Raw genomic sequence first — 14,490 nt, forward strand, 5'->3', positions numbered from 1 at the left:
GCCCCAACCCCCTAATCATTTTCGTTGCCCTCCGCTGGACTCTCTCCAATTTGTCCACATCCTTTTTGTAGTGGGGGGCCAAAAACTGGATGCAATACTCCAGCTGTGGCCTCACCAGTGCCAAATAGAGAGGAATAATCACTTCCCTTGATCTGCTGGCAATGCTCCTACTAATGAAACCCAATATGCCGCTAGCCTTCTTGGCAACAAGGGCACACTGCTGACGCATATCCAGCTTCTCATGCACTGTAATCCCCCGGTCCTTTTCTGCAGAACTGCCGCTTAGCCAGTCGGCTAATTATCTTTGTTCTTGTGGCAGGGAATATCCAGATAACTTTTAAAGTTAAAACTAACTCTTTTCATTCAGTCCATTTTCTGATAAAATATTTTCATCTTAGTTTGACAGGAAGTGAAATTCTGTTTTCAAAAAGTCCAAACATTCCCGTTCATTATATGAGTTTGTAGTCCTCAAAACAGTCTTATAAAATTAAATACCCCTTAGCAAGACCTTAGCTCAAGTTGTTGATTCTACATGTAAATTTTGGGAATGATGATTTTATGTTCTTCCTGTGTTGGATGAGGGTTTGCTTTGATTAATTAATTCCCCATTATTATAACTATTCTATACTTAAATGGCTTCTTATGTTAGTCGTTAGTCTAGCATCAAATGACTTTGCTATATTTGTACATAAAACATCTTACTATTCATATAACAATGATATCAAGCAATTATATAGGAAGGCTTGTATTTAGATACAAAATATTTGCAAATATACATATTAAAAGCAGCTGATGCCATCTTAAGCATTTGAGAAACAACAAAGGTGTTGCTCCTTAAGTGGAAACACAAGTTGGAAGTAACCAGTGTCTTCTGTAAAAACTAGGGCTGTCAAGTGATTAAAAAAATTAATCGTAATTAATTGCTATCACTGTTAATAATAGAATACCATTTATTTACATATTTTTGGATGTTTTCTACATTTTCAAATATATTGATTTAAATTACAACACAGAATACAAAGTGTACAGTGCTCACTATATTTTTTATTACAAATATTTGTGCTGTAAAAACAAAATAAATAATATTTTTCAATTCACCTCATACAAGTACTGGAGTGCAATCTCTTTATCATGAAAGTTGAACTTACAAATGTAGAATTATGTACAAAAAAACTGCATTCAAAAATAAACCAATTTAAAACTTTAGAGCCTATATGTCCACTCAGTCCTACTTCTTGTTCAGCCAATCGCTCAGACAAACAATTTTGGTTACATTTGCAGGAGATAATGCTGCCCACTTCTTGTTTACAGTGTCACCTGAAAGCGAGAACAGGCATTCGCATGGCACTGTAACTGTGACATTGTAAATAAGAAGCGGGCAGCATTATTTCCCGTAAATGTAAACACACTTGTTTGTCTTAGCTGAATAAGAAGTAGGACTGAGTGGACTTGTATGCTCGAAAGTTTTACATTGTTTTGTTTTTGAGTGCAGTTATGTAACCAAAAAAAATCTACATTTGTAAGTTGCACTTTCACAATAAAGAGATTGCACTTCAGTACTTGTAGGAGGTGAACTGAAAAAGACTATTTCTTTTGTTTATCGTTTTTACAGTGCAAAGATTTGTAACAAAAATAAATAATATTAATTGAGCACTGTACACTTTCTATTCTGTGTTGTAATTTCAATCAATATATTTGAAAATGTAGAAAAACATCCCAAAGTACAGTGAAACTCCGCTATAACGCAATGTTTGGGGTCCAAAAACTTCCATCACGCTAAATGTGGGGTTGCAGTATAGTGGGGTTTCAAACCAGTCAGTTTGTCAGTGGTCCCCAAAGTGGTGCATTGATGTGCGCTGCCTAGTGCCCCTAGTGCCTAGTGCCCAGCAGGGGAGAGGAGCCACAGCCCCCCGCCTGCCGGAGACAGAGAACTCCGAGGCTGCGGGTGCCGGTGCTCTCTGTCCCCGGCAGGTGTGGGGCTGCCACTTCTCTCTGGCTTCAAGAGGAGCCATGGCCCCCCGCCTCCCGGAGACAGAGAACTCCGAGGCTGCGGGTGCCGGTGCTCTCTGTCCCCAGCAGGTGTGGGGCCGCCGCTTCTCTCTGGCTTCAAGAGGAGCCGCGGCCCCCCGCCTGCCAGGGACACAGAGCACCAGTGCCCGCAGCCTCGGAATTCTCTGTCCCCGGCAGGTGCGGGGCTGCAGCTTCTCTCCCCTGCCGTGGTGTTGGGGACCACTGGTACTGTACAGTACTGTATTATGCCTTAAAGGGGAGCCAATCTATGATCGCATTATATGCGATTTTGTGTTATAGTGGGGCGCGTTATTGCGAGGTTTGACTGTATTTAATAAATTTCAATTGGTATTCTATTGTTTAACAGTGCGATTAAAATTGTGATTAAACGCGATTAATTTTTTTAATCATGATTAATTTTTTTGAGTTCATCGCGTGAGTTAACTGCGATTAATCAACAGCCCTAGTAGAAACATTTACCATCATGAATATTCTGTAGGTTTAAAGAATGAAGACTTTAGTGTGTTTATAGGAGAAATCAATTTCAATGAAGATATTCCTAGCATTCCTTGTGTGGGTTTAAACTCCGGTTTCTCTTTGAAAAGAAAAGGGCAGGGGATCTGTTATAGGCCCAATTTACCTCTTGATTTATTGCTCTGATAACACAACTTTGAATTCCTTTCACAATCAGTTTTCTTCCTATCAGGGTTTAAATGGTTATTCTACTTGATGACTGCTTGTCCTTGGCTAGTAGAAACAGAAACCTTCCAATATTTTTTGATTAGCTTTAACATTTTGTTACATAATTAGCTAAACATGTGTCTGTTATATTTTCAAGCATCCCGGCTAAAACATTATTATGGCTATATCTTAATGTTCAGTAAAGGTGCAGACAAGTTTGTAACAACTTAAAAAAAAGTTAATATTTTTATTATAATTTTTGTATCAACACTGAGGTCACTCCCCTACAAGATGCTACTTATGTAGGGTTACCAACCCTCTAGGACTGTCCTGGAGTCTCCAGGAATTAAAAATTAATCTTTAATTAAAGATTATGTCATGTGATAAAATCTCCAGGAATTTGTCAAAGTTGGCAACCCTATACTTGTGATATATATACAAATGAAATTCCATTAACATACCTTGAATCCAGCAAGGACTAGTGATGGGCAAAGATCCAAAGGTTCAGTTTGAAGAAGCAACCAAAAGTTTAGCTGCTCATCTGAACTTCTTTGATCTAGAAATCTGGCTGTGGATTTCATAAGAACAGGCATTCTCTTGCGATTTAGGTTATTCTTTGCTTCTGGTCCAAGCAGGAATCTTGGGAGTACAGCCTTTCTACAGGCATTTCTGTATGTCCACTTCTGGTCTGGTCTGAAACTGGTAAATACAGAGAAGCATGAAAATGAATATGCAATCAAAGCTAATTTTACTGGAGACTGGTAAAAGATTAGTTAGTTTCAAGTTATGGGTGAAAGGTTCAAATAGGTCCTTATTTCATCTAAACCTGGTCACCTATCTGCAATAAAATCATTGTCTGGAGTATGATCCTGAACAATCATGGTGAAATTTGAAGATGAAAGATCAAGATCCTCTCTGCATTCCGATCAGTTGTTTGTTGTCATAGCACTAGAAAATATACTATCCTAGCAAATAGGAGATGGGTAAGATGTGTCCAAATAGTTTCCATCTCCGATGGAAGTTTTAGTTATTGCAGGCTAAGGCTTTATCTATATACATCAAAAATATCTGCTTATGGTCTTTAAAATCTGAAATGATCTGAACTCCATTGCTTGTGTTCCCCCAGGGAAAGGATTATTGGTCTTACATGGGCCAAAGTGGTACCAGCATCGTAAACTGCTGACTCCAGGGTTTCATTATGACGTTTTGAAACCTTATGTGCCATTGATTGCAGATTCTACCAAAGTGATGCTGGTAGGAATGATGACTGCTATTGCCATGTTTATTATGTTCGTTTCTTATCCTTGATGGGTTGAAGGCAAAGTGATGGCTCAAGAGCTTCCTTGCTGTTCTTGCTGTTACGTAGCTGTTATCAGCCTGTACAGTCTATAATTCCATGGACATTCTCTCTTTTGGTGGTTTAGCTTTTTGGATGAATCACATTTCTTTTCTGAGATATAGCAACTAATTGGTCCAGAAGATGTACAGACTCTGTGGCAAAGCCTATAATAGCATTAAAAAAAAAAAAAAAAAAAAAGGGGACGAGGGCTGATCAGAGAATGGTGTTTTGAGTAAATTAAAAACGCGTCTGCTGTCCTTGAAAATTTTCGGGTTTTTTCCCCATCAAAACTTTAAAACAATTTTGAAAAACTTTTTGGCAGTTTACAGCCAAATATTTGTGGGGTTTTGAGTTTGGTTTTCCAATGAAAAGTTGACCTTTTCAATGGAAAATGCCCCGGTGTTCTGACCAGCTCTGTGAGGGACACGTTTTTAAATGAAAAGGTTTGTGAGGAATGGGTCCTGACCACTGTACTCTTGAGTTAATTAATGCATTTTGCCTGTTAGAAACATAAGGAAATTGGCAGTCTGGGCCTTTCTTAAGTGGATTCCAGCTGCAGTATTTCCTTGCTTTTCAATAGATGATAATTCTAGAATCCAGGGATTTGGGGTTCCCTTTTATTGTGATCCAAAAATCACATCTAATCCACAATAGTGATTGCTACTATTAATAAAGCATTAAATAGGTTCTTGGTGGTACTGTTTAAAGGTACTTATATGAAAGGCAGGATTCAATAAGGGATCTCGTGCATTCCTAAACCCTAGGACTGAGGACACTTCAACCCTGTGATCTGGGGATTAGAAAATACCCTGAGTTGCCAATATTCACAATGTTTAAATTGCAATCTCTGCTTTCCATAGTACACAGTGCAACTACAGTTTCACTTCTCAGTGGGCTCTGTGCCAGAAAAATAATAGAGTTACAACATTTGCGAATGGGACCCTCATTCATTTCGGCAGCTACATTGTCAGGGGATCTGGGTACAAGAGCAACTAAATGTGCAATGCATTGTCCCTGAAAGAACTCTGATTCCATGTGGACAACACTGCCTTCTAGTGTGAGAATTAAAAACAGGCCTGCAGCAGAGATTCACTGCTGAGCGAACTGAGCATGTACAGGGAGAGAAAACGGAATATTGACGCACTGGCATGGAGTTTGAACCACACTGGGCTATTGTTACAGAAAAATAAAACACCTCTATTTCCTGTATGTGTCAGCCAATATAACTGGGAGCGAACGGGGGACTTCTGCCGCTGAAAACATGAGTCTGTACATCTTGTATGGAGCTAAAGAGCCTCTGGGTGCAGGTGGGAGCTGTAACAGACCCAGGCCCTCTTTGGAATGGATCTGGAAGGGGCACACGTTCACTAACAGGTCACATCTCCTTAAGACTGACCAGTATCGTGGCCTCGTTTGCTGCCGTCTTTAACAGGGCAGCAAAAGAGCTAATACGTTAAATATAATGGGCAAGATTCTCACTTGCCTTCTTGTGGCTGTGCAGGCGCATAATGTCCCACTGACAACAGCCCTTCTATTTAGCCTGCACAGACTGCAGCTTCAGGGGGGCGGGGGGAAGGGAAGGTGAGATCCAATGCTGCAGTGTTACTACTTCTGAACCCCAGCAAGTTGGGCAGGGAATAGGACAGGAGGGGAGCAGAGTGCCCACAGAGTTGTGGCTTCTCCCCCTGCACATTCCAGATGGCAGATGTAATAACCCAGTGCAAGCTTTGAGGTGTTAAGAGCTGGAAGCCATTTGCAGTGCACAACAACTTTACTGAACCTATAAACTTACAAACCATACAACAGATGCTATTATTCTTATATGTGCCTCTAGAGGGTGATCTCTCTCCCCGTAGGCTTGGTAGAATTTATTTATTCATTTCTATATCTTGGACAGCTAATATTGATTATTTGTAAACATTTTTTTTCAATTCTTGATTTAAATATTGACAGTAATGCAAAATTATGGGTTAGCTTTTTTTCCAATCATCAATTCAAATTTTTCACAGTTTCAGGAAATGATGGGGGGAGGGTCAGACAATTATTTAAAGACAGAGATTGAGATTCAAAAACCATTTCTAACCATTAAAACACAATTTGTCAACATCACATTGACCAAGTTAGTAGCCTTAAATCAAACTAAGTTTTCCTATCTGTATATTTTGATTTATTATCTATGGAAATATTTCCCCCCTTTGTTTGTGTATGTATTTGAAATTGACATTCACTGACATTTATCAATGCATCTAATCCTTCCAAGCCTATATAAATCTGCCAATCTCCCCCTCCCCACCAACACACACACAAGGAAGCAAGCTGCATCCTACAAATAATTGCATCAATTTACACGCCAGCTGATGCAAAGGAGAACCCAGGCTGGAGTTGCAAGTCTTCTAGTCAATTTCCTTCCAAGGGTTGCTCTTGGGCTAATCTAGCTATGGCCACCCCTATGCAGGAGTAAGACACAATACAAATCATATACCAAACCCTAAGCATCTGACATCCTCAGCCATCAGTGGCCTTTAGATCAGTCAGAACTGGTACCTGAAATCACTGATCAATGAACAAATTATTTTTAGATTGACTTTTATAATAACACCTAAGAGCCTCACAGTGCCACATTACTAAACATTAACAGCCTGTTGTGGGACCACTCAGCTGTTGTGGCTTCTGCTGTACTCCAACACTTCCCCTGGTGGTGGTTATTTCTGACCTCATCGTGATACGAGCCTTCGGCTTCTTCCAAGGAGGCCTTTGGCAATGACATTTGACACATCGGGATGGGCTGTGGGCCAGCATTAGCGTGTCTCCAGTCTGAATTGACACTGGCAGTGTTGGCATGGGACAGAGATCTGTCTGGTAGCGAACCTGCCTTGTAAGGAAGAGGAAAGCATTGCTCAGGCTGAGGACAGAGCGTCTGGCATCCTATACATGGGGACTAAAGTGAAAGCTCACTCCTGTGCAGAGGGCCAGCCCAAGACCTTTGCATCAGGGTTTGGCTAAAGAGGGACCGTTTGTACATAGTAATTTTTCTGACTAATTTTCCATACCATAAGATACCCTGCAGTGTAACGATCAAAGCAACTGACTCTGGACAAAGGCAAGAGAGAGAACGATAACTTGGGTCTATACTATAAGTGCCAAGTCAGATTCCTAGCTTACTCTTGTTTCAAACTGGCATCTCAAAATAAGAAATAAGGGAGCGTTTCCCTTTCCCATTTTTTGTTGCCTAGAATACACAACTGGCTAAAGATGTCCCTCGTTTATTTTTAAGATGGAAGGTAAATGCTGACACAGCAGAGCAAGGCATTTCTGGGCCTTCTCACCTGTCTCTTTCCTGCACTAGGATAAGTGGGAACAGCTGATCGCACAGGAGAAGTCAGTGGAGCTCTTTGAACATGTCAGCTTGATGACTCTCGACAGCATCATGAAATGTGCCTTCAGTTACCAGAGCAACTGCCAGACGGACAGGTCAGTACCAGATGCTCTTGGGTCCTGATGGAAGGTTGCTATTCATTGGCTGTGAATAAACTGTGCAAGTTGCTTATGACTGGTAAATTTACCCCAGCTTCATTTTAAAAGTTGTCCAACAGTCCATGCAGTTTAATGGGTGGAATGCACAGGAATCCCACCTCCGGCTGCCAGCCACTCTGTGCCAGAGGTGACTTTTACATTTCCCAGAGTATTATAGTGTCTCAGCATGTACATTTCCTTCTCAGCAGATAACCCACAGCAAAGATTCTGCCTCTGCCAGAGTGACTCTGGGGCACCCAGGAGCGATTGCAGTACTGAGAACGCTGCCGCCTTTTCAGGGTGTGCAATATTTGCTTCCCTCCCTCCTGAGGCAGAGAGGAAGGATGGTCTTGCAGTTCAGGCATTGGCCTGGGACTCAGGACCTCTGGCTTCAATTTCCAGCTCTGCTACAGATTCCTTTGGTGCCACTTAATCTCCGTGCCTCAGTTTCCCATCTGTAAAAGGGGGATAATAATTCTCCCACTCCTTGACTGTCTTGTTTATTCAAACTGTGTATTTCCCTGCAGCATGGCCCAGTGTACATACAGGACCTAGACCAGAAGAGCTCTGGTCTTGCATAAGGCCTTCTGATGCTATTGGATTATAACTAATAGTGGTAGCCCACTCCTTCCTGGGTGGTATCTAGTTGTATAGATGGAGTCCTTATGTATTTGCCCCTCCCTTCTATTCTTGGTCACCATCTTCTGCTTTATAATCCCATTCAGCTGCTCCCCCATGTTACATTACGGTACTCAAATTGATCAAACTTCGGCGAGAGAGAAGTGTTCCCCCAAAACGACGTCGCTGCTTTGTAGCTTGTGACTAGGTGGTGCCGGGCAGTGAGGGTCTCCATGGGTGAAAGTGAGAATGGACCGTGTGCACCACGACATACAATATTTGATTTCCTGAAAGCAAATCCCTTCTTTTGTCCCTCACCTCCAACCCCAGGGAGAATTCCTACATCCAAGCTGTCTTTGACCTCAGCTACTTGGTGCACCACAGGCTGCGCATCTTCCCGTATCACAATGATCTCGTTTATTGGCTCAGCCCTCATGGTTTCCAATTCAGGAAGGCCTGCCAGCTTGCGCACCACCACACAGGTACTTCCCAACGCCCTGGCCTTTGGTTTTCTGAATCCTTTGTGCATTTGGGGTGTTTCACATGGAACCCTCTCTAGCCACAAAACAAGCAGCAGCCATCACAGCACCTGATCAGTGTGCTCCAACCTTCTTCTAAAAGGCTAGAGCTGAGTAGTGCAGACGACCTGGCCCATATGCTCCCTGACCTCAGTGCCGAGTCTTCAGCCAAGGGTCCAGTTACTTGTCAGATGTATCATTGTTTCTCATGATGTGAGCATAAGGCAGCTAGGAACCAGGCTGAGACCCAGCAACTCGTTCCACATTGGCTAATGAATTGCCTTCCTGGGGTAGCAGCTTTGGGTGCTGACTCATGCCCCGTCTGCACCGAAATTGATCAATGACCTTTCTCTGAATCCTAATTCTGCCATGTTGTTCCTGGAGTGTAGTAAATGGGGTTGGCAGAGGTGCTGAGGTAAATGGAGTCAGGATAGGAGGAAGTCCCCACTCCTGAAATCCTCCTAACAGACCTTTGCTGAGGCATGAGAGCCCACACCCTCAAAGGTATTTAGACGCCTAACATCCATTGATTTCAATGAACACTACGAGTCTAAATCTGGGGGATCTGGCCTACATACTATGGTAACTAAGTGAGTGCTACCATGTTCCCATAGGTACGATGAGGGTTGGTGTAGTTGAATGGCCACCCCACTTTGTGTTTGGAGAGCACGCAGGCAGTCTCCAGGACTACAGTGCTCTACTGGGTGTAGCTGAAAGGTGTACTTCAATCGTTTTCTAATGCAGACACGGTGATCCGGGAGCGGAAGGAGTCTCTCAAGGACGAGCGAGAACGTGAGAAGGTCCAGAAGAAGAGGCACTTGGACTTTCTGGATATTCTTCTCCACGCCAAAGTGAGTTATGGAGGAATGTGTGTGCACTAAATACCACTAAGCAGGGGGTATGTTCCCCTGGGCTTCACCACCAGAGGCCTGGGTGATACCAAGTGAACTGCACCCCTGTGCTGAGAGCCAGCACAGGACCAATGCACCACTTTGGCCCTTAAATGAGGGCTGAAGTGATGCATAAGCCTCATGGCTGGCCTATTGCATAGAGTGAATTTCACCTGGTGATTAAATAAAATATTCCCCCTTCTCATCCTACTGAAAGTTGAGCGGGCCTCCAGACTTTAACTGCAGGGCCCCCGTAGAGAAAGGGAAAAAAGAAGTTAGTCCCCGTGCTCAGTTAGTGACCAATCGAGCATCTATATGTAAATCTCACTTCTTGTCTATAACCTCCTTTTCCAATCTGCAGTAATTGATTCAGTCCACTAGGGAGCCCCTTGCTTCAATTTACCCCTCTCTAGCATAGGCAGGCCTTGCTCTCAAGTCTTCTTTCCAGCTGTCATTTCATAGCGCTGGAGTGTGAAGATATTCTCTTCTCCCTTCCTCATGGTTGCTTGCTGGAAGCTCTTGGAGTGGCGTGTCTCTACACAGAAGAGTAGAGAGGGCAGATTATTTTTACAGGGGACAGAACTCCTTTCCCAGGACAGGTGGCATAACCTGGACTAAAAGGGCAATATTAAGAAAAAGAAATGTAGATGTAACCCACACACCTTCTGGGTGTGGTGTTCTGTCCCCTCTAGTGGCACCAATACCACTTAGGGTACGTCCAGACTACCTGCCGTATCAGCGGGTAGCGATCGATTTATCGGGGATCGATATATCACGTCTCATCTAGACGCGATATATCGATCCCCGAACGCGCTCCCTGTCGACTCTGGAACTCCACCGGAGCGAGTAGCAGTAGTGGAGTCGATGGGGGAGCCGCGGACGTTGATCCCGCGCCATGAGGACGGAAGGTAAGTCGGAATAAGATACTTCGACTTCAGCTACGGTATTCCCGTAGCTGAAGTTGCGTATCTTATAATCAACCCCCTCCCCCAGTGTAGACCAGGCCTTAGAGAGAGAGAAAGAGATTAATGAGTCTGCTCTACAGCCTTAGCTAACAGCCAGTTAGCTTTTAGCTCATGCGGCAGAGGCTCATGCACTAAGCTCCAGAGGTTCCAGGTTCAATCTGCCCACGGATGACCAGGGTCTGTCAGCATTACATAGACACAACTGGTCAAAAGTTGGTACAACTTCATGGCAGTCAATTGGGTAAGACCAGAATGCATTTGACCCTTTGGGCCTCCAGAACAGTCTCTGAAGGCAAGTGGGAGAGCATTCTTGCTGGAGAAAACCAAAGAAGTGTGCTGTAGGGAGCAACTCTCCACTGTTCCCTCACAAGAGGAACCAACCTGCCTCTTCCCGTCTCTGAGCCAGGGCGAGGCAGCGGCAGGAGTTGTCCATGGGCACTGTAACAAAGATATTTTGGATTCCCGCCTGAACTGGTTGGCCTAGTGATAGCTAGCATGATGAGTGACTGTAGTTCCTATTGCTGGATTCATTTGTGCCACTGAGAGTGTCCATGTTTTGTTAGGATGAAAACGGAGCTGGATTATCCGATGAAGACGTACGTGCTGAGGTGGACACGTTTATGTTTGAGGGTCACGATACCACGGCCAGTGGGATCTCCTGGCTCTTGTATTGCATGGCCCTGTACCCAGAGCACCAGCAGAGATGCAGGGAAGAGATCAAGGAGATTCTGGGAGACAGGAATACTATCCAGTGGTGAATCTCCCATTTTCGTATTTATCTGATTCCTTCCTATCAATATTGTCACTAGGAGATAATGTATTAATAAATGTTAGTTAGGAAGCCAAGGTGCTCAGGGCCTAGGTTTCAGAGGCACTGAATACACAGTAGTTATGACTTCATTTGATGTAGTAGATGCTACGCCCTTCTGAAAACTGGGCCTGCAATATCTATATCAGTGGTTCTCAACTTATTTATCATTGTGGGCTGCATATGTGGCCCACAATTTGTTACCTGGGCCACAGGGGCCGGGTGGCAGGGCAGCGGCAGCCCGGACCCTGATCCTGGAGCCTCACCATGCAGGGCCAGCCAGTTGCCCGCCCTGGACCCTGGCCTCTTGCTGCATGGGGCTGGCCAGCTGGCCCGGAGCTTGTGGGCCTGGGCGTCAGCGCCGGACCCTGGAGCTTGTGGGACTGGGTGGTGAGCCTAGAACCCCAACCGTGTGGGGCTGGCTGGGAGTCTCAACCCTGGACCCCCACCATGCAGGGCGGGCCAGCAGTCCTGCCCCACTGTGCTGGGCAGCTGGAAACCTGGACCCCGCCTCACGGGCCGGCCTTTAGCACATGGCTGAGCTGGGCTGCAGCTGTGTGGTAATTGGGTCACATGCGGCCCAAGAACCTCTGATCTATATTTAACCTCGTCCGTGTCACTGCATTTCAGGGCATCGGGCACTGCAAATACGTCACCCTCAAATTAAGTCTGAGCAGATGTAGGGAAAGTTATATTTCCAAACCACAACCAGAGGTGTGGCAGATGCAAACAGTGTGTATGCTCTGTGTATAGCTGTTGCTTGCTGGAATAGCTGTACTGGAAATATGTGTATCACTCACTCACACCCTTGCCTTTGGGTCATTTCAGGGATGACCTTGGTAAGATGACTTACAGCTCCATGTGCATTAAGGAGAGCCTTCGCCTTTACCCTCCGGTACCTGGAGTGTCCCGACAGCTCAGCAAATCCATCACGTTCCACGATGGACGCACTTTACCAGAAGGTCTGTATTCAGTTCCCTCTTCTCCATTAATTTTTAATGGTCAAATTCTGCTCTCAGCTATACAGGTACAACTCCCATTGACAGCCATGAGAGTTACACCTAACGGAGAGAAGGCTGTGGCCCGCCCCTAAATAAGTTATATGCCATTAGAAGAGCAAGCATTTATATAAAAAGCTGCAGACAGCACGCTCTGGTTGGCAGGAGATGAAGTGCAGTAAGAAGAAGGGGATTAGAATCAAACTGTTGGAAACCAATTGAATGAAAAATGTTCAGTCACATTGTTGACCACGTCTAATATCGCGAAGAGCGGAGACTTAAGTCCTTTAGAAAGGGGCACTCGATTGCTCTAGGGGCTGGTGTTGGGTAATGGAATTGCAAGTTGCGCCATTGAAAAGCAACATATGACGTTAGTGAGCAAGAATTATTTGTGACCACTGGTCATGGGCCTATATGAAATGAATCAGTGATCTAAGTTCAACTAATAGATCCTATGGCTGGAGGGGACCATTGTGATCATCTAGTCTCACCTTCTGTATAGCACAGGCCAGAGAACTGCCCCCACCCTCCCCAAATAATTCCTAGAGTAGAAAATTCTTTTAGAAAAGCATCCAATTTTGATTGATTTTAAAATGGTCAGTGATGGAGAATCCACCACAACCGTTGGTAAATTGTTCCATAATTACTCACTGTTAATTTCTGCCTTTTCACAGTGGATTGGTACCATATCACACAAAACCCCACCACAACTGAAACACAACTGAAGAGAGTAGAGAGGGAATGAGAGCTTGGAGATGAAGCTCCCTCCGGGCCAGTACTGTGAAACCTTGGCCTGGGGCAGGGGGCAACTGACGCTGCTCCTGCCTAGGACATTTCTTATCGGTTGTACAAACAGATTTCTTTCTGCAGGATTATCAGGCCAGCACCCTGCCCTGCTTCTGAACATTGCACAATATTTGCTTTAAAAAAGAATGAGGAAAGTTGGACTTTGCTCTCCTGTATCCATTGCATTTAATTTGTTCTTTCTGTAAAACAATTTTCAACTCAAAATGGCCACCTGGCTGTTAAAGACCATAACATAACAGTCTTTCACAGACAGGGCCGGTGCAAGGATGTTTCACGCCCTAGACAAAACTTCCACCTTGCACCCTCCCCATCCCCTTGCCCTGAGGCACCCCCCTGTCCCAGCTCACCCCTGCTCCGCCTCCACCCCAAGCACGCCGTCGCTGCTTCACTTCTCCCGCCTCCCAGGCTTGCGGCGCCTAAGTTGATTGGTGCCGCAAGCCTGGGAGGCAGGAGAAGTGAAGCAGCTCACCCCTGCCCTGCCTCCTCCCCGAGCACGCCGTTGCTGCTATCACTTCTCCTGCCTCCCAGGCTTGAAGCGCCAATCAGCTTAGTTGCCGCAAGCCTGGGAGGCGTGAGAAGTGAAACGCCAGCCACAGCGTGCTCAGGGAACACAGCCATAGGCGCCGCAAGCCTGGGAGGCGGGAGAAGTGAAGCAGCGACGGCGTGCTTGGGGTGGAGGCGGAGCAGGGGTGAGCTGGGACAGGGGGGTGCCTCAGGGCAAGGGGATGGGGAGGGTGCAAGGTGGAAGTTTTGTCTAGGGCGTGAAACATCCTTGCACCGGCCCTGTCTGTGAAAGACTGTTATGTTATGGTCTTTAACAGCCAGGTGGCCATTTTGAGTTGAAAATTGTTTTACAGAAAGAACAAATTAAATGCAATGGATACAGGAGAGCAAAGTCCAACTTTCCTCATTCTTTTTTAAAGCAAATATTGTGCAATGTTCAGAAGCAGGGCAGGGTGCTGGCCTGATAATCCTGCAGAAAGAAATCTGTTTGTCAACCGATAAGAAATGTCCTAGGCAGGAGCAGCGTCAGTTGCCCCCTGCCCCAGGCCAAGGTTTCACAGTACTGGCCCGGAGGGAGCTTCATCTCCAAGCTCTCATTCCCTCTCTACTCTCTTCAGTTGTGTTTCAGTTGTGGTGGGGTTTTGTGTGATATGGTACCAATCCACTGTGAAAAGGCAGAAATTAACAGTGAGTAATTATGGAACAATTTACCAACGGTTGTGGTGGATTCTCCATCACTGACCATTTTAAAATCAATCAAAATTGGATGCTTTTCTAAAAGAATTTTCTACTCTAGGAATTATTTGGGGAGGGTGGGGGCAGTTCTCTGGCCTGTGCTA

General features: G+C 44.9%; 1 protein-coding gene across 1 annotated transcript in view; it reads left to right on the forward strand.

Annotated features, from left to right (window-relative positions):
- LOC123376108 (cytochrome P450 4B1-like) overlaps positions 1-13,147 on the forward strand; it is a 28,106-nt gene extending 14,959 nt beyond the window's left edge. The window contains exons 4-10 of the mRNA XM_045027852.1: positions 3,818-3,945; positions 7,377-7,501; positions 8,492-8,643; positions 9,424-9,530; positions 11,098-11,288; positions 12,171-12,304; positions 13,015-13,147. Coding sequence (XP_044883787.1) covers positions 3,818-3,945; positions 7,377-7,501; positions 8,492-8,643; positions 9,424-9,530; positions 11,098-11,288; positions 12,171-12,304; positions 13,015-13,085 — 908 coding nt within the window. The 3' untranslated portion in view covers positions 13,086-13,147. The remainder of the gene's footprint in view (positions 1-3,817; positions 3,946-7,376; positions 7,502-8,491; positions 8,644-9,423; positions 9,531-11,097; positions 11,289-12,170; positions 12,305-13,014) is intronic.
- The last annotated feature ends 1,343 nt before the right edge of the window (positions 13,148-14,490 follow it).

This window comes from Mauremys mutica, chromosome 8 (genome assembly GCF_020497125.1).
Source record: "Mauremys mutica isolate MM-2020 ecotype Southern chromosome 8, ASM2049712v1, whole genome shotgun sequence".
Classification (NCBI taxonomy): Eukaryota; Metazoa; Chordata; order Testudines; family Geoemydidae; genus Mauremys; species Mauremys mutica.